This window comes from Mustelus asterias, chromosome 2 (genome assembly GCF_964213995.1).
Source record: "Mustelus asterias chromosome 2, sMusAst1.hap1.1, whole genome shotgun sequence".
NCBI classification, from domain to species: Eukaryota; Metazoa; Chordata; class Chondrichthyes; order Carcharhiniformes; family Triakidae; genus Mustelus; species Mustelus asterias.
In genome coordinates this window covers 15,868,680-15,889,227 of record NC_135802.1, presented here as the reverse complement: position 1 = coordinate 15,889,227, position 20,548 = coordinate 15,868,680, and the positions used below count along the sequence as shown (strand labels likewise).

The 20,548-nt window shown below is 43.2% G+C and overlaps 1 protein-coding gene across 1 annotated transcript in view; it reads right to left on the bottom strand.

Moving 5' to 3' along the window:
• wdr48a (WD repeat domain 48a) overlaps positions 1 to 20,548 on the bottom strand; it is a 132,142-nt gene that overhangs the window by 66,299 nt on the left and 45,295 nt on the right. The window contains exons 4-10 of the mRNA XM_078231657.1: positions 19,430 to 19,512; positions 16,876 to 17,005; positions 15,524 to 15,612; positions 14,883 to 14,984; positions 13,468 to 13,692; positions 8,482 to 8,556; positions 2,067 to 2,169 (exon numbers count right to left, since the gene is read on the bottom strand). Coding sequence (XP_078087783.1) covers positions 2,067 to 2,169; positions 8,482 to 8,556; positions 13,468 to 13,692; positions 14,883 to 14,984; positions 15,524 to 15,612; positions 16,876 to 17,005; positions 19,430 to 19,512 — 807 coding nt within the window. The remainder of the gene's footprint in view (positions 1 to 2,066; positions 2,170 to 8,481; positions 8,557 to 13,467; positions 13,693 to 14,882; positions 14,985 to 15,523; positions 15,613 to 16,875; positions 17,006 to 19,429; positions 19,513 to 20,548) is intronic.

Below are 20,548 nucleotides of genomic sequence, written 5' to 3'. Positions count from 1 at the left end.
CTTTGTTAGGCAACCTATAAAACATTTTCAACTTTGCCAACTATTTTTTATTCATTCTTGGTGTGCGGGCAGAGTTAGTCTTTGTTGCCCTTCACTAATTGCCCTCAAGAAGATGGTCATAACCCACCTTTTTCAACTATTGCAGTCCATTTGGGATGGGTACACACATAGTGCTCAACAGCCACCAGAATGATGCAACATAACACATGTACAGTTGCTAAGTGGAGGCCAGGCACAAGCAAAAATCAGCACTCTGTCATTAAATACTTTCCTAAGAGCCCTTCTTTTATTGTACTGCATTTGAGTAGTCTTCTGACCACGCAACATCATCCAATATTCCACTGCTGCATAGTTCTGAATCTCAACTTGATCCATAAGATCATATGAAACAGGAACAAGTAGGCCATTCAACCCTTTGAGCCTGCTCCACCATTTAATAAGATCATGGCTGATCTAACACGAAGTCCACTTTTCTGCCTATTCTCTGGAATCCTTAATTCCCCGACTGAACCTATCAATCTCAGCTTTAAAAATGTTCAAGGACTCGGCTTCCACAGCTTCCTGCTGTGAAGAATTCCAAAGATTTTCACCACTCAGAAGAAATTCTTCCTTAAATCCATCTTAAATGAGTACCTCCTTGTCCTGCGACACGTCCCCACAGTGAGGTAGCTGGTAAATGGAGGTCCACATGCATACAGAGTAGCAATTCTGCTGAACACTAAAGGTATAGGGTGTGGAATGGACTGCCTGCAGTGATAGTGGAGTCAGACACTTTAGGAACATTTAAGCGGTTATTGGATAGGCACATGGAGCACACCAGGATGATAGGGAGTGGGATAGCTTGATCTTGGTTTCAGATAAAGCTCGGCACAACATCGTGGCCCGAAGGGCCTGTTCTGTGCTGTACTGTTCTATGTTCTAAAGGTTTAAATGTCCCCAAGCTACAGTCTGATTGACACTGACCCAAGCTTGAACTTTTCAGATTTTTAAATTTAGCTCCATTGCTGTAATGCTTTGAGATTAGATACCATCTGTTTTCATATAACGCACAAACTAAACCGCTCAGAATTTCTCCAAAACCTTTGTTTCTGAACTACGTAATTGTCATACTACCTCTTCAAATGCAATTAAATCAACTTGCCTCTGAGAACACCTGGATACAATTCACATTAGATTAGCAATTAATTTACCCCAATATGTTTCTTTGTTATAAAATAAATGATTGCGGATGCTGGAATCTCCTTTCTTTTGTGGTATGAGGAGAGATTTCTTTATGTTAATTGGAATAAAATACACTCAAAACTTATGGATGGGTAGTGTAAATGTATAATTTTCAGCTAACACTAAAAAAAATTCCCCATCCCAATTTAATTTCCTTATGATTAATCTGACGTCTTTTTATTAGTATTTTAATTCCCATACACTTTTTGCCCATGAGGGGGGAAAGGAAGACATTCAAAAAGAACCACAAAGTATTTTGTTAATAGAAAAAAACCTATCTTGGACACAAGAGCACAAATAGGCTGACGGTGCTGCTCTGTTGGAGCTGCCATCCCTTTGAAGGAGACACTAAACGGAGGCCTTGCAGCCACTCTCTGGCAGATATAAAGGATGATGTGGAGATGCCGGCGTTGGACTGGGGTAAACACAGTAAGAAGTCTCACAACACCAGGTTACAAGCCACTAGCTTTCAGAACTCTGCCCCATCAGGTGAGTGGGAATTCTGTTCACAAACAGGGCATATAAAGACACAAACTCAATTTACAAAATAACGGTTGGAATGCGAGTCTTTATAGGTAATCAAGTCTTATAGGTACAGACAATGTGAGCGGAGAGAGGGTTAAGCACAGGTTAAAAAGAGATGTGTATTGTCTCCAGACAGGACAGTTAGTGAGATTTTGCAAGCCCAGTCAAGTTGTGGGGGTTACAGATAGCGTGACATGAACCCAAGATCCTGGTAACTGCCCTGGCTGGAGACAATCAAGCCAATGAGTATCATAAGATTTCACACATTATTTATTTAGTGAAGCGATAAATAAATGCATTCCTAGGTAAGTGACACATACCTTTAATGACTTGTTCTGGCTGTGTGCAAAGGGGAATTAAAGGCGCGCTGCAATCATTGTCATAATCACCAGATGCCCTGAAATTCTGGATACCCTTCATGGACTGCAAAACAAATGAGAAACTCTGGTTAAGTCACAGACCCCTACAGTGCAGAAAGAGGCCATTTGGCCCATCGAGTCTGCACCAACCACAATCACCCCCAGGCCCCATTCCCACATATTTACCCTGTGATTTCCCCTGACACTAGGGTTAATTTAGCATGGCCAATCAACCTAACCTGCACATCTTTGGACTGTGGGAGGAAACCGGAGCACCCGGAGGAAACCCGCGCAGACACGGAAAGAATGTGCAGACTCCACACAGACAGTGACCGGAGGCTGGAATTGAATCCGGGTTTCTGGCGCTGAGAGGCAGCAGGGCCAACCCACTGTGCCACCCACATCCACACAGCACACATGGATTGTCCTCATTTATTCAGTGTAAAATTTCAAATATATAGGTCTATTTAGCATCAGAGCTGAGATTTCAGGCGAGGAATGAAAGCAATGGTCTGAAGTGACTTTCCACATATTTTATTGTTTCATAATTTTCTGAGTATACTAGGCCGTATCTCTCAAGCTTACCTGTATTGTACTGAGTTATTAGGAGATTTGTTGGAAATATTAAAAATTATGAACTGATATAAGGGTAAATAAAAAGAAAGTTTCCAGTGGCAGGGTGACTGATGACAAGAAGACACAGATTTAAGGTAAACAGCAAAAGGATGAGAGGCAACAGGAGGAAACAAATTATTGCGGAATGCATTCCTGATAGGATGGTGGGAGCAGATTCAACCTGATTGAAGTCGACAAGATTATAGAACATTCCAGCGCAGTACAGGCCCTTCGGCCCTCGATGTTGCGCCGACCAGTGGAACCAATCTAAAGCCCCTCTAATCTACACTATTCCAATATCATCCATATGTTTATCCAATAACAATTTGAATGCTCTTATTGTTGACGAGTCCACTACTGCCGCAGGAAGGGCATTCCACGCCCTTACTACTCTGAGTAAAGAACCTCTAACATCTGTCCTATATCTCTCACCCCTCAATTTAAAGCTATGTCCCCTCGTGCTAGCCAACACCATCCGAGGAAAAAGGCTCTCACTATCCACCCTATCTAATCCTCTGATCATCTTGTATGCCTCTATTAAGTCACCTCTTAACCTTCTTCTCTAATGAAAACAACCTCAAGCCCCTCAGCCTTTCCTCATACCAGGCAACATCCTGGTAAATCTCCTCTGCACCCTTTCCAACACTTCCACATCTTTCCTATAATGCGGTGACCAGAACTGTACGCAATACTCCAAATGCGGCCGCACCAGAGTTTTGTACAGTTGCAGCATGAGCTCCTGGCTCCGAAACTCAATCCCTCTACCAATAAAAGCTAACACACCGTACGCCTTCTTAACAACCCTATCAACCTGGGTGCCAACTTTCAGGGATCTATGCACATGGACACCCAGATCCCTCTGTTCATCCACACTACCAAATATCTTACCATTAGCCCAGTACTCTGCATTCCTGTTACTCCTTCCAAAGTGAATCACCTCACACTTTTCTGCATTAAACTCCATTTGCCACCTCTCAGCCCAGCTCTGCAGCTTATCTATGTCCCTCTGTAACCTGCCACTTCCCTCCGCACTGTCTATAACTCCACCGACTTTAGTGTCATCTGCAAATTTACTAATCCATCCTTCCACGCCCTCATCTAGGTCATTAATAAAAATGACAAACAGCAGTGGCCCCAAAACAGATCCTTGCGGTACACCACTAGTAACTGAACTCCAGGATGAATATTTCCCATCAACCACCACCCTCTGTTACAGCTAGCCAATTCCTGATCCAAACTACTAAATCACCCTCAGTCCCATGTGTCCGTATTTTCTGCAAAAGCTTACCATGGGGAACCTTATCAAACGCTTTGCTGAAATCCATATACACCACATCAACCGCTTTACCCTCATCCACCTCTTTGGTCACCTTCTCAAAGAACTCAATAACGTTTGTGAGGCACGACCTATCCTTCACAAAACCGTGTTGACTATCCCTAATCAAATTATTTCTTTCTAGGTGATTATAAATCCTATCTCTTATAATCCTTTCCAATACTTTGCCCACAACAGAAGTAAGGCTCACTGGTCTATAATTACCAGGGTTGTCCCTACTCCCCTTCTTGAACAAGGGGACAACATTTGCTATCCTCCAGTCTTCTGGCACTGTTCCTGTAGACAATGACGACACAAAGATCAAAGCCAAAGGCTCTGCAATCTCCTCTCTAGCCTCCCAGAGAATCCTAGGATAAATCCCATCCAGCCCAGGGGACTTATCTATTTTTTATCCTTTCCAGAATTGTTAACACCTCCTCCTTATGAACATCAATCCCATCCAGTCCAACAGCCTGCATCTCAGTACTCCCCTCGACAACACTGTCCCTCTCCAGTGTGAATACCAACAAAAAATATTCATTTAGTGCCTCTCCTATCTCTTCAGACTCCACGCACAACTTCCCACCACTGTCCTTGACTGGCCCTAATCTTACCCTAGTCATTCTTTTACTCCTGACATACCTATAGAAAGCTTTAGGGTTATACCTGATAGAAGTCTACAGGATTATGAGGGGCATGGATAGAGTGGATAGTCAGAAGCTTTTTCCCAGGGTGGAAGAGTCAATTACTAGGCGGCACAAGTTTAAGGTGCAAGGGGCAATGTTTAAAGGAGATGTACGAGGCAAGTTTTTTTTTAAACAGAAGGTGGTGGGTGCCGGGTTCTCGCTGCTGGGCGAGGTAGTGGAAGCGGATACGATAGTGACTTTTAAGGGGCGACTGGACAAATACATGAATAGGATGGGAATAGAGGAATATGGTCCCCGGAAGGATAGGGGGTTTTAGTTCAGTCGGGCAGCATGGTCGGTGCAGGCTTGGAAGGCCGAAGGGCCTGTCCTGCGCTGTAATTTTCTTTGTTCTAATAATATTCAAAGGAGCATTGGTTACGAATCCCTACAGTACAGAAGGAGGCCATTTGGCCCATTGAGCCTGCAGCAACAGCAATCTTGCCCAGGCCCCATCCCCAATATCACACGTATTTATCTTGCTAATCCCTCTGATACTAAGGGTCAACTTGCCATGACCAATCAACCTAACCTGCACGTCTTTGTACTGTGGGTGGAAACTGGAGCACCTGGAGGAAATCCATGCAGACAAAGGAAGAAGGTACAAACCGCACACAGGCAGTGTTTAATGTTATTTATTAGTGTCACAGGTAGCCTTACATTAACACTGTAATAAAGTTACTGTGAAAATCCCTGAGTCGCCACACTCCAGTGCCTGTCCGGGTACACCGAGGGAGAATTTAGCATGGCCAATGCACCTAACCAGCACGTCTTTCAGACTGTGGGAGGAAACCAGAGCACCCGGGAGGAAACCCATGCAGACCTGGGGAGAACATGCAGACTCCACACAGACAGTAACCCGAGCATTTATTTAAGACCCAAACTTAAATAGTCGATCCACAAAACACTAAATTCATAAATTACATCGGTTCTCAACACAGTCGAGATACAAATTGCTAGTTCTGCCAGAACATCCGCATTGTTCTGCAATATTTTCTGCTAATCTTAATGTGCAAGTTAAGGCCATCAGCTGGATTTTGCTTACCTAGTCCCTTGGCTGAATACAGTAGTTGCTAGGGCAGGAAACAGAAAGAAGAGAATGCCCAGGCCTCCTTGGATCTTACAGAATTAATTCTAAAATGTTTATCTCATTGAATAAACTTCTCTGGTGATAAACTGCCTCGGTTGCCTATTCTTTACAGTCGCACAAGGTTATGATGTAGCAATGCACCGTTTTAAAACAGATGCATGAAACTTCTATAAATCTTTGGTGGGAACGCTGCTGCTACCGTAAACTTAAATCAGAGCACTGGGGAACAAAACAGTAATTGGGCTCCCATCTCTTCTACAAAGAACAAAGAAAATTACAGCACAGGAAGAGGCCCTTCAGCCCTCCAAGCCTGCGCCAACCATGCTGCCCGACTGAACTAAAACCCCCTACCCTTCCAGGGACCATATCCCTCTATTCCCATCCTATTCATGTATTTGTCCAGACGCCCCTTAAAAGTCACTATCGTATCTGCTTCCACTATCTCCCCCGGCAGCGGGTTCCAGGCACCCACCACCCTCTGTGTAAAAAACTTGCCTTGTACATCTCCTTGCCCTTCGCACCTTAAACCTATGTCCCCTAGTAGTTGACTCTTCCACCCTGGGAAAAAGGAAGGAAAGCTTGTGACTATCCACTCTGTCCATGCCCCTCAATCTTGTAGACTTCTATCAGGTCGCCCTTCAACTTCTGTCGTTCCAGTGAGAACAAACCAAGTTTCTCCAACCTCTCCTCATAGCTAATGCCCTCCATACCAGGCAACATCCTGGTAAATCTTTTCTGTACCCTCTCCAAAGCCTCCACATCCTACTGGCAGTGAGACATTTCTATAGAGACATTTAAACAGTTTGGAACAAACAAAAACCTGAACTTTTTGAAGAGGTGTTTCACCATAAAGTATTGACATTATACAGCCATTTATGAACACAACTTCTGTGCACCGTTGACTGAGGAAGGTCACTCCTTTAGTTGTCCCACTCTTTTTATGGACAAAAGATGCCAAAGATGATTTTAAAGTTTGTACTGCACACAGGCAAACATCACCATATACACAACATGTTGGAATACCTGCAAAGTTTTAAGAAATATTTTCTGCTTCCCCTTCCCCCCACTCTAAGATGTGCAGGTTAGGTGGATTGGCAATGCTAAATTGCCCATTAGTGTCAGGGAGATTAGTAGGGAAAATACATGGGGTTACGAGGATACTGCCTGGGTGGAATTGTTGTCAGTGCAGGCTCGATGGGCTGAATGGTCTCTTTCTGGACTGTAGGGATTCTATTATTCTATTTTATGATAGCCAAGACTACTTAAGGCTGAAACAAAGCTCCCAATTGGGGTGGAAAGACCAGCAGACTGATGCCAGCAGCGCATGCTTTCTACCAACACGGCAATCTGTCCCCCACGGCTGCTTGTGAAATCGTTTCAAAGTCAGGATCCAGAAAAATAATCTGAAGAGCGATTTTTTTTTGAAGTAACAGTTTGAAATTTGATTGCAGGTTTTAGTAAAACACAAATGAGCGCACAGATTAAACTGCAAGCTTATCCATAGGGTCCCCACAGCACAGAAGGAGGCCATTCGGCCCATCGAGCCCGCACTGACAATAATCCCATCCAATCTCTGTAACCCCACATATTTACCCTGCTGAACCCCTAAAATGAGGGTCAATTTAGCATGGCCAATCCACCTAACCGCACATCTTTGGAGTGTGGGGGGAAACCGAAGCACCCGGAGGAAACCCACGTAGACACAGGGAGAACGTGCAAACTCCACACAGACACAGGCCCAAGCCGGGAATCGAACCCAGGTCCATGGTGCTGTGAGGCAGCAGTGTTAACCACTGTGCCGCCCATTTTCTCATATGTCTATTGTTTGGAAGACTCTGATCACTGTCATACAAAGTTGTTTTTTGTCCATGAATAGGAACACCGGAACAGGAGTAGGCCATTGAGCCTGTTCTGCGACCTAAGTCCATATACCTGCATTGCTCCATTCCCCTTAATATCTTTGGTTAATAAAAATCTATCATCTGAGATGTAAAATTATCAATTGATCGGCTTGCAAAAAAAAAGGCACAAACTTCTACCACCATTTGTATGTCCAAGAGTTTCTTATTTTCATTCCTGAAATCACTGGTTCCAATTTTCTAACCAGTCCTAGATTTCCTAAAAAGCATAAATAGTTTCTCTCTATCTACTCTATCTGTTCCCTTTTAAAATCTTGAAAACCTCTACCAAATCACTCCTAAATTCCAGGGAATGCAACCCTATTTTGTATAAAAGTCAAGCCTTTTATACAAAGGAGGGTTATCAGTGGGCAAGGATTGGAATTGAGCAAGAAAGGATTGTTCAAAGTTGCATGACTATATGTTGTACTGCATTCACAGATAACCTGCATCTTTTTTTTAAAATGGAAAATCAGTTTGAGTTGGGGTGGGGCCTTTCACAAGGTAGAAACAGATAGAAAAAAGCCATTTGGTCCATGCTATCTCTGAAATGATTCCTTCAAATTGTGGGGCAGGGGAAAGAAGGGATGGACAAAATAAACATGTTCAAGTTTGTGGGTGGGCCTATACATGCATTCTTATGGTAATACCGTAAGTTGTTCCTTATTGCGTGCACATTCACAGATATGATGCCAATATACAAAGCAACTGATAGATTGGATTGCAACATTAAATAAGAAGAATGCAGTCTGTACAAGCACAAATATATATTCACCCATTTATTCACTGACGATTTTGTGGTAGCGACCCAGATAGCTGGAGCTGGGTCCACTGATCGATCGATCTCCATCTGCAAATCAAGTTAAAACAGAGAAGTTAAGAGGGGGCACAAGTTTAATACCTAATACTAACAGAACAAAAAACTTAATCAAGAGTAAGGCAGAGCCAACATGCTGGGAACTTAAGTAGCTGCAAATTTTAAAGCTGATTTGAACCACACTGTTCTCCAATTTTAAGTAAATCTCCTATTATAGAATCCCTACAGTGCAGAAGGAGGCCATTTGGCCAATTAAGCTTGCAAGAACAACAGTCCCACCCAGGCCCTATACCCATAACCCCATGTAAAGTAAAGTTTATTTATTAGTCACAAGTAAGGCTTACATTAACACTGAAATGAAGTTACTGTGAAATTCCCCTAGTCGCCACACTCCGGCGCCTGTTCAGGTCACTGCACCTAACCAGCACATCTTTCAGACTGTGGGAGGAAACTGGAGCACTTGGAGGAAACCCACGCAGACATGGGGAGAACATGTAAACTCCCCACAGGCACAGTGACCCAAGCTGGGAATCGAACCCGGGTCCCTGGCGCTGTGAGGCAGCAGTGTAACCACTGTGCCACCCCTTACCCTGATAGTGCCCTGATACTAAGAGACAATTTAGCATGGCCAATCCATCTAACCTGCACGCACATCTATGCATTGTATGGGTTGGGGACAAGACCATATGCGGATACATGGATTTTGAGGAATGACATTCTCGGAGGGATGGAAGATTCAGTCGATATTCGTGTCTCTCATAATCCAGGATTTGGATTTGAGTACATCAAATGTTGCACAAAACTAATGTGTTGGACATCACTTTGAAATGGGTTTAGCCCACTTTTGTGGAAAGGGATTCAACAGGATTTTAAACGAGACTACCTCATCACTCAGTGAGAAACCTGAAAATGATCTACTCCGGCAATACTCTAACCCCGATCTACTTTGGAATGAAGCTGTGTATGCCAACCTTCCACGGACCCTTTGACAAAGGTAGCAGCCAAGTTGAAGACAAGGATCAAACTGGTCTAAAAATTGGCAATCACAAGCTGGGGAGCAAGAGCATCAGTGCTCCTGACATGGGTGATGGTCTTTGTTTACTCTGCTCACTGGTATGGATTAGAACACAGCACAGCTCAACCACCTTAATGCAATGTTAGAGATATTGTTCTCCATCTACATCAGCCACAAGAAAGGAGAGGTATATCTGCCTAGTTGCACACTAGCTACAGCCACACAGAAGCAGCAGATCGGTGCAGAATTATAAAAGGTTTCAGTTGCAGCTGCCACACTAACGGAAATTACCTTTCCTGAACTAATATTTCATTCAGAGCAATGCAGAGATTAGAAGGGATCTGATTCAGATATTTTCATGTGAAGGACAGGAAGCATGCAAGCACAGAGTGTATTTAAAATAGAACAAAGAAAAGTAAAAGCACAGGAACAGGCCCTTCGGCCCTCCAAACCTATGCCGATCATGATGCCCTAATTAAACTGAAAACAAATCTTCTGCCATTACTCAGTCCATATCCCTCTATTTCTTCCCTATTCATGTTCCCATCCAGATGCCTAAAAGGTTGCTAATGTGCCTGCTTCCACCAACTCCTCTGCCTGTGCGTTCCAGGCACCTACTGTGTGTGAAAAACCTCCCCCGCACATCTCCCCGAAACTTTCTCCCTTTCACCTTGAATCTGTGCCCTCTTGTAATTGACACTTCCACCCTGGGAAAAAGCCTCTGACTATCCACCTTATGCCTCTCATAATTTTGTAGCCCTCTATCAGGACTCCCCTCAGCCTCTGTCTTTCCAGTGAAAACAATCCTAGTTTATTCAACCTCTCCTCACAGCCAACACCCTCGAGACCAGGCAACATCCTGGTGAACCTTCTTTGCACTCTCTCCAAAGCTTCCACGTCCCTCTGGTAGTGTGGTGACCAGAACTGCACGCAATACTCCAAATAAATGATGGAATCAGATAGAATTAGGGCCCACCTTCACAAATTAAACAAGTGGAGAGCGAGAAAACAAGTTTCACTTTCCTTAGATAACAATCTGCCTGTGGAATGGGGCTCTAAAGAAGGTGGTGAAAGCCTTTAAGATTTCTGAAAAAAAAAATAGTTCACAACGGTGGCAAGTTGCATGGAAAATAAATTGTTCTCGAACTTCCTAGACTCACCTGATCGTCTACAAGACAGTCAGATTCATAGAGTCATAGAGGTTTACAGCATGAAACAGGCCCTTTGGCCCAACTTGTCCATGCCACCCTTTTTTGTTTTAAACAACTAAACTAATCCCAATTGCCTGTGTTTAGCCCACCCGCTGAGAAAAAATTGCCCCTCTGGACACTTTTATATCTCTCCCCTCTCACCTTAAACCAATGCCCTCTAGTTTTAGACTCCCCAACCTTTGGGAAAAGATATTGACTATCGAGCTGATCTATGCCCCTCATTATTTTATAGACCTCTATAAGATCACTCCTCAGCCTTCTACGCTCCAGAGAAAAAAGTCTCAGTCTATCCAGCCTCTCCTTATAACTCAAACCATCAAGTCCTGGTAGCATCCGAGTAAATCTTTTCTGCACTCTTTCTAGTTTAATAATATCTTGTAACTACTTACTTTTTTATTCTGGATACGGAAACCAAATAAATGTACAAGATGTAGGGTACAGGAAATACTCCTAACTAGTCCAAGCTCTACATGAGCCTCTTCCCATCTTTCCTCATCTAAATCTATTATCACTCTCTAATCCCTTCTCTCGTTTCCCCTCAAATGCATAAATACTATCTATCTGTTTCAACTACGTCCTGAAGTAGAGTTCTTCATTCTTACCACTTTTTGGATAAGTGAGTACCATGTACAAGATACACTGCAGGAACTCACTAAGGACAGCATCTTCCGAACCCATGATTGCTACCATCTAGCAGGACAAGGGGGACAGACATATGGGAACACCACTACCTAGAACTTCCCCTCCAAACCACACACTATCCTGACTTGGAAACATGTGAGCTCCATATCTCGTGAACAAATAAAGAAAAATGTTTCTTTCTGAATTCCCTGTTGATTTCTTGCTGATCATCTTATAGTGATAGTTTCTGGTTATGCTCATTTCCCACAAGTGGAAATGTTCTGTATCCACTGTCAAAAGTTTTCAAAAATTTTCAAAGACCTCATGGTTTCTGAGAGTCCTTGTGTGACTGGTGAACCCAATCCTAGAATCAAATCTCCGACCGCATATTTGGCAGGTATTTCTGGGAGGTGGGTTCAGTCCTTGGACTCTAGATCACTGGAATTCCTTTCTCAGGCTCCTTTTCCAGTCCTCCTCTTGCTGTCGGGTGTGGCCGCCCCAACAACCTTTAACTCCCTTGCTAATCTAACTTAGCCTCGAAAACATACAATAATCCAGTCTCCACAGCTCGCTGGGCAAGAGAATCCCAAACACTAACAAAACTTAAGAAAATCCTCCTCATCCTGTCATAAATGGGAGACGCCTTGTCTTTAAACTGTGCCCCTTAGTTTTAGATTCTTCCATGAGGAATACCCTCTCAGTATCTGTCCTGTCAAACCCCCTCATAATTTTAGGTGTTTCAATAAGTTCACTTCTCATTCTTTTTGAAATAAAGTCTAGTGCTTGGTTTGTCTGGTTTTAACAAATGGGCTTACAACTTTTAGCAATTGGTGTAAATGTACTCGAAGATTCCTTTGTTCTTCTCCCCCACCTAGACTGACAGCTTCCAATAAATGACCTTCCCAATCTCCATACCAAAACGTCTCGTTTATCTGGATGTCATTTGCTAATTATTTACCCATTGTGTAAGCTGCTTCAGTCCTCCACAGTATAGGTCCAAATTGACATTGGACTCCAAGCAGCCAACCAAGTGTTTGCAGACATTTGTGTCATTTTGTGCACATCTCTTACATATCAAAACTCTTTTTTCATTTTAAACCAATAATTTGAATTAAGTAACACAAAGGTTTTGGTTAGATAGAACAGTTGTTTCGGTGTTGAAAATGGAAGTATTTCGAAGTATGGCCAACATTGTTTTATGTGGCTTGGTGTCATACTTTGTTACATAACTCTCCTCACAAACATTAAAGGCACTGTATAAACATAAGTTGGTGTTGTATATTTCAGATTGGTTTCTTCTTTGCAGCCATAAACACTGCATGGGTTGTGTCTCAGAGAGCGAATTCTTCTCAAACAGGCTGCAGTTTGTTTTCACCCCTCTTTTTTCATTCTCTAATGCTTTGCAAGTGGAAAGGGATAAGCTGAAGTCAACAAGAGCCTCATGTCAACAATGTGGCTGCACTGATGCCCATAGGATTTAAGCTTCTTGCCACTTGTGACCTAACAACTATATTTTACTTCCTATTTGTTCGCCGAGAGGGTGGTGCTTTTTGTTAAAAAAGCTCATTGCCAATATTCTGTTTGCTATTCTCACTGCTTTACCGTTGCCCTGCTTGCAGTCTTGGTTCTACCTATTATATGCAAGAAGGAGGAAGGATACATTAAAGGGGAGGCGATGGCCTAGTGGCATTATCACTAGACTATTAATCCAGAAATACAGCTAATGTTCCGGGGACCTTGGTTCAAAGCCCACCACGGCAGATGGCGGAATTTGAATTCAATAAAAAAGAAATCTGGAATTAAGAATCTACTGATGACCATGAAACCATTGTCAATTGTCAGAAAAAGCCATCTGGTTCACTAATGTCCTTTAGGGAAGGAAATCTGCCGTCCTTACCCGGTCCGGCCTGCATTTGGCTCCAAAGCCACAGCACTGTGGTTGAATCTTAACTGCCCTCTGAACAAGGGCAACTTGGGATGGGCAATAAATACTGCCCAGCCAGCGACACCCATGTCCCATGAATGAATAAAAAAAACAGATTTGATAAATAAGAGTCCTGAGCGCTGCAGTGTTGCGCCTAACTTTTCAGACTGTACCTTGAGAACGGGTGCTTTTTCCTCACAAATTAGAACTCGAATATCCGGATTCCGGAGGTCTGTGCAGTAGATTTTTCGGTCTCGTCCTCCAGAGTAGACATGCGTGAAGGCTTCGTTGACCTGCAGTGCCCAAACTCCTTCATCATGAACCCTGTAGGTTGCTATGCACCTCTGTTGTCCCAAGGACCACAGACGGATGGTTCCATCAGAACTACCAGATAAACACTAAGGGAAAAAGATGGGGAAAAAAATTGTCAATTGACCAACAGAAAGCTTGAAAAAGGTTACAAACCCATTTTGGATAAGGACAACATTGCAATCATTGTGGGTTGATATTGAAAGACTTTCAATGAATACTGCAAATTGAGTTGGCCTGAAGAGCAGTACAAGCATTTTCCTTTCTTCCACCTACTCAAGGCTAACGTGTTGCTGAATAGAGATTTTTAACCATCAAGCCAGTTTATCTCTGCCTTCAAGCCAGTTTATAATAGGCTTAGTTGTAACATACTTCTAATGCATAGCGAGACTTCACTCTTAACACTGAAACCATGTATAAACACTTACGATAAAATTTTATTCTTTTAAAAAAATTTCACAAAGGCAATTTTGGAGGGGGTTTCTCCAACTCCGAGGCTTTATCAGTGAAACATTAGGTTTTTGCTTGATATCTTGCCACAACAGTCAGGCAAGATTAGTAGTTGAATGAAGGAATATTCTTCAGGAATTAAAATGATGGAGCACCATTTGATATAATTTGATATTAAAGAAATAGAGAAGCAAGAGTGAGTAAGACAAGAGCAAGGTGGCATAGTGACACAGTGGTCAGCACTTGTGCCTTCAGTGCCAGAGCAAGGTGGCATGGTGACACAGTGGTCAGCACTTGTGCCTTCAGTGCCAGAGCAAGGTGGCATGGTGACACAGTGGTCAGCACTTGTGCCTTCAGTGCCAGGGACCTGGGTTCAATTCCCAGCTTGGGTCACTGTCTATGCGGCATTAGCATGTTCTTCCCCATGCCTGGGTGGGTTTCCTTCAGGTGCTCCGGTTTCCTCCCACAGTCTGAAGATGTGCTGGTTAGGTGCATTGGCCAGGCTAAATTTTCCCTCAGTGTACCCGAACAGGCGCCGGAGTGTGGCGACTAGGGGATTTTCCACAGTAACTTCATTGCAGTGTTAATGTAAGCCTATTTGTATTACTAATAAATGAACTTAAAAAAAAAAACTTTAAACTTTGAGTGAGGCCAAATTGAACAAGTGAGAGGGGGAAGAGAAAGAGTTGAAGGGGGGCAAGAGATAGAGGCAAAAACAACTGGAGAGAAGAGGGAAGAACTTCAATTCATGCAAGACCCTGAACCAAGATTGATGAATAGAACAATACAAAATGACTCTTACTTGAACAGTATCAGAAATGTGAAATACCTGTGTGCCATCTCGGTTCAACAATAGAGCTTTCACGTTATCCGTGTGACCTTTAAGTTTCATCAGCTTTGCACATGTCCTGGGATCCCACACTCTCAGAACCTGTTAATTACAACCAACACCTCACACTACTTTAGGCACATTGAGACTAAAGGCACCTGCTGTTAAACAGGCAAGATCCCTCTTCTAACACCTTTTGTTAATTCCTGCTTAATGTCATAAATTCAATCAGCAAGTTTAAGCAAATCAAATGGAAATTACTCCTCCAATGAAATAGAAAAATGAAAGTTCTCAGAAGTTATAAAGTAGATCAAGCAAATTTGAAGAAACTGATTTGGTCATTTTTTTTGCACGCAACAAAAAAAATGCAACTGCAAAATATAATTTCCCCAATCATAACACTCGCACAACTTATTAAAAAGTGTGAAATTTAATATGCACATTACTGTTCTAAGCTTTAATTAAAAGGAAACATCAAAAGAAAAATGGTTAGTCATAAGGCACAGCATGAGGTCCAAGTACTATTTGGCAGCCGAAGTCAGTCATCAAACACATTTGGAAAATAGGTCAACAAAATTGAAGAGGTGTCTTCTCAATTACAGGAAGCAGTCAAGCATGATTGGCATCATAATTCAACTTACCTTTTCTGTAGACCCAGAAACAATTACTGTTCCCATCTGGTTCATTGCAAGGCTATAAATGGAGTCTTTATTCCCACTCAATGATGACGCTGTTAGAAAAAAAAATGTATTTAGCACCAAAAATCTTTTTCTGTACAAAGTCTTCACTTCATGGCTGACACATTGGTAGATGGACGGATGGGTGGAGGGCGATAGAGAGAGAGCAAGGCGGCCATCTTCTTCTGCTAATTGTCCACACCAAAATTACACTTATTTCCAATGTTATGGGCATAAACTCAAATCTAATGTCAAGGGGCTAACACCTCTCACTATTTTTTTCATCATATATATAAAAATGCAGGTAAAAAAACTTTTTTTGAAAATGGGTGGAGCTATGTCGGTTTGTGAAATGGCTTGGGAAAGTCACTTGGTTCAAGGAAATTAGGGATGGCCAACAAATGCTGGCCTTACCAGTGATGTCCACATACCATAACAGAAAAAAAACAATTTGAAACCAATAAAAGTTACCATTGCAATGAGAAAAGTGTTTGCAGAGTTTAAAAATTAATACTTACCCAGAGTCCAAAAGAATAATTTCTCTTGTGCTGTCATTGGACTTGTTGTTATCAATTTTCTTTGCTAAATGCTGCACTGTTTGGACATAACTAATTGCTAGAAAGTGTTGAAGCCATCAACTCATCATTCTCTTCAGTTTGACAACATTAGAGCTCCCAGTCAGGACACTGTATTCGTTGCCAATTCCAGTGTTATGGATGAACACGCGCTCAAATCTAAGTTTATTTGCATTCATCCATAAAACTGAATCCTCTCACTGAAATCACCAGTCCTTCACTCAAGTGTTGACTAAACATAAATTACTTTGTGCAGACTATCCTTATCTAAATCACCCGATGAAGGAGCAGCGCTCCGAAAGTTCGTGATTCAAATAAACCTGTTGGGACTTTGACCTGGAGTTGAGAGACTTCTTACAGTATAGAATGTACGTCATTATGAACGAACATCAGGAAAGAAATGAATTAAAGCCACCAGATTGCCATGCAAATACAACTGATTCACTAATGGCGCTTCAAGGAAGGTTACCAGACAAGTTCTATCCATTTAGTCTATCAATATCCAATCTGGAGTACATGTGACTACACTGTGTGCCTTCTGAAGTGACCTAGCAAGCCTTAGGCCTATTATGTTTTCAGTGCAATTATAGGTAATCACTGAATGTGACTTTGCCAGCATTGTCAACATAACAACAAATTAAAACAAAACAACCTCGAGAAATCTCCCAAGCATTTACATCTATTGTGATAAAAGCTCCATTTGTATTTCCCCTACCATTCCATTCACAGTTAGTAACTTACTTGTGACAGTGTTGTTTGAGGCGGTCAGTGCTGTGAGAGTATTTACATCCCAGAGGAAAATCTGTCTGTCCAGCCCCGCTGAAGCCACTAACTCTTTATCTTTTGCATAAGCCAATGCCTTAACATAATCCTACACGGAAGGAGAAAGAAAAATCGTTAGCTTTCACCCAATTTTCTCCCTCCTCTCTAAAACTAGTGACTTACGCTGCAGTATTATTTAATTTCCGTATGCGTAATTAGGGAGTGAGTTTCCAGCACCAAGAACATCACAATCATGTGGGAGGGACTTAGTTATGAGGAGAGATTGGGTAAACTGGGGTTGTTCTCCCTGGAAAGACGGAGGATGAGGGGAGACTTAATAGAGGTGTATAAAATTATGAAAGGCATAGATAGGGTGAACGGTGGGAAGCTTTTCCCCAGGTTGGTGGTGACGTTCACGAGGGGTCATAGGTTCAAGGTGAAGGGGGGGGGGAGGTTTAACACAGATATCAGAAGGACATATTTTACACAGAGGGTGGTGGGGGCCTGGAATGCGCTGCCGGGCAAGGTGATGGAGGCGGACACACTGGGAACGTTTAAGACTTATCTAGACAGCCATATGAACGGAGTGGGAATGGAGGGATACAAAAGAATGGTCTAGTTTGGACCAGGGAGCGGCACGGGCTTGGAGGGCCGAAGGGCCTGTTCCTGTGCTGTATTGTTCTTTGTTCTTCTTTGTTCTTTAAGTGTGATACTGACCTTATTCAACAAGTGCATTTTCTAGCAATAATTAGGGAGATAGAAATCGGGAGTTGGGAACAAGATGATTCTTCCCCCTCCTTGCTTTGCACAGTGCCATTCCACAACATGTTATAAATGGAAGTTTGCTACTTTTACCTTGAACCAATTGCACAAATCTTGAATTACTAAAACCTATTCCAGTATGATATTCTCTAAACACTCCTGGGTTACAAATATTCAGATTTAATTCCATGAGGGAATTCCACAAGGTGCACCTGAGCCATCAGAACAAGCAGACAGGAAACTGGTTTTCCCACTGCAACCCTCAAATTTTCTGGCGGGTCCGGTTGGGAGGATTGCATGTCGGCCATTTCGCCGGATTCGCGCATGCATTCCCGATGCCTGCGCGTCTCCCAGAGCCAGGGAACAATCGCGGTCGGGACTACACTGGCACCTGGCGAGAAGAGGGGCAAGTCATTTGAATTTGGGTTTAACTGTGGTTTAACTGTGATTATTGGGCCTGGCAAGGAATTTGCCGGGCCCAATAGCATCTCCCACCCCGCCAGGAGTACTTCATTCCGGCAGGGTTCAGAGTAGCTCCCCATGTTCGGGGAATGAGCGGGAAACCCCACTGGAGTGAAGAGGGGGCAATCGGGGCCCCCCCCAGAGGTCAGGCGGCGGTGGGTTGTCTCCTGGGCATGGGCAGCACCAACCTGTGCCCCTGGCACTGCCCAAGGGGCAAAGTGCCCAGGCCCAGGGGGCACAGCCTACTGTGGGCAGGGCCGAGGGGCGATTAGTGAGGCTGGGGGGGGCGAGGGGGGAGGTCGCACTGCCACTCTGCATGGGGAACAGTCTGGGCTGGAGAAATGCCAGCGGTTGGGGCAGGACCACTGCTGGGGGTGGGTTGGCTGGACATCGGGGCGCTCCGGGGCAGGTGGGGTCAGGGTTGGCCCAGGAATTGTTGTGGGGGCCGCGATCGGGCCATGGGGCTGGGGAAGGAGCAGCACTGAGGAGGTCCCGGGCTGGCCAGTGATCGAGCAGGCCAGCAAACGGGGAGACTGACAGATCGGGGCCACTGCACATGCGCAGAGTTACGGAGCTGTCAGCCTCTGCCGCGAATAGACCCCCCCCACCCCCGGGTTTTTAATGAGATTCACAATTGGGACCTCTGCAGTGCACAGAGTGGGGAGATTCAGGTCTGAAGTTGCACTGAAAAAAAACCAGTCGTGATCTGGACCAGTTTTCCCACCAATTCTGCACTTCTGGGAGAATCGCCCCCTGGGTTTGATTCCTCATCCAAAATTTGTTAACAATGCAGTACTCCCTCAGTGCTGTATTGTCAGTTTAGATCACATAGCGCTGTGTGCACGCACAAGCTTCTGACTCATGAGACAAAATTGCTTTCAACTGAGCCGACTCAATGTTTTTATAGATAAAAATATTTCCTGTGATCTATCCCCTCAAGTATCTCAAGTAACCACAAAGGTGATTAGTTACTTCAGTGGTTTAAGCTCTAATTTACTAAAAGCAAGGGATTTAAATTTTCATTCTTCAAATTAACTGGATATAAAATGGATAATGCCAGCTTTCGATATTTATTCTTCCATTCTCAAATCTGAGACAAGATGCACTGGAACATGTGCGTAATATGGAACAGGAGGAAGAGATCCTCATTAGTCGCAGTGCCCAAAAGGTCACCTTCACATCAAAACTAATTCAGAACCATTAGTGTAGAGGAAAAAAATTGTTTTCTAAAAGTGCCAGTACCATGCCAATAAATGCACACTTTCACTTTGTGGCAAATATAGTCTTCCTCTTTTCACAAAAAAATTACCTTGTGAGTTCGTAACGTAGACATGCAAAATCCTTTATGGGCATTCCACACTTTCACTGTGGTGTCCGATGAAGCCGATATTACTAGAAAACAAAAAGCAGTTTTGAACATTGACGATGTCCGGAAGTAACTTCGATTTCGAATCATCTCTTAAATGGATCTCACATGTAATATGTATGAACAATACTTCTAAACAAATTCACACTAGAATCATCCAGTTCACCAGCAATTCATAGATGGTGTACATATAGGATATATCGAATCAACAATGCATATGATATTGTTAGCACCATCAGGTTATCAGACACTTTCTAGGACCAGAGACTAAACATATCCACATGAATGAGGGCTTTATATTAACAAAGGGTGGATGAATTCAAGAAACCACATTTCAGAAGTAATAAAGGAGGGAATATTGAAGCAGTTTCAATCAAAGTGGTTGATTTGTCCTGAAAGGTGTCAACCTCCTTTCGTAAAAGGTGACCTAAATGAAAGGGGCTTAACAGGATAGATGCTGAGAAAATGTTTGTCCTGGCTGGGGAACCTAAGAGGTCACAGTCTCGCAACAAGGCGCCGACCCATTTAGGACTGAGAGGAGGAGAAATTTCTTCATGCAAAGGGTAAGAATTCTCTATCCCAGTCGGCTGTGATCCTCAGTATGTTCAATAACTAAGAGAATTAAGGGATATGGTGATGCTATTCGACGGTGGAGTTGAGGTAAATTAGTCATGATCTTGTTGAATGGCAGAGCAAGCTCCAAGGGTGAAATAACATAATCCAGCTCTATGCTCCTACATTCTCATGTAGATAACTCGTGACATGCAGCAGGAAAATGAAAAGGTGAATCTGAATTAAGGCAACTGATAGTGATCCTGAATTCTATTAAAAGATTACAAGTAACCAAAAATTTCCATGCCTAGATACAGCAAGGTCTGCACAGCGGCTTGGGCTGTAGATGGCAAGTAATATTCTTGAAACTCAACTGCCAAGCAATGACCACCTGTAACAAGACAGACATCAACTTCTTGCCCTTGACATTCAACAGCGTTATAATCATTGAATTCCCCATCACCAACATGCTGCAGTTGCCACCGAACAGCAATTGAAGTGGACAAGCCA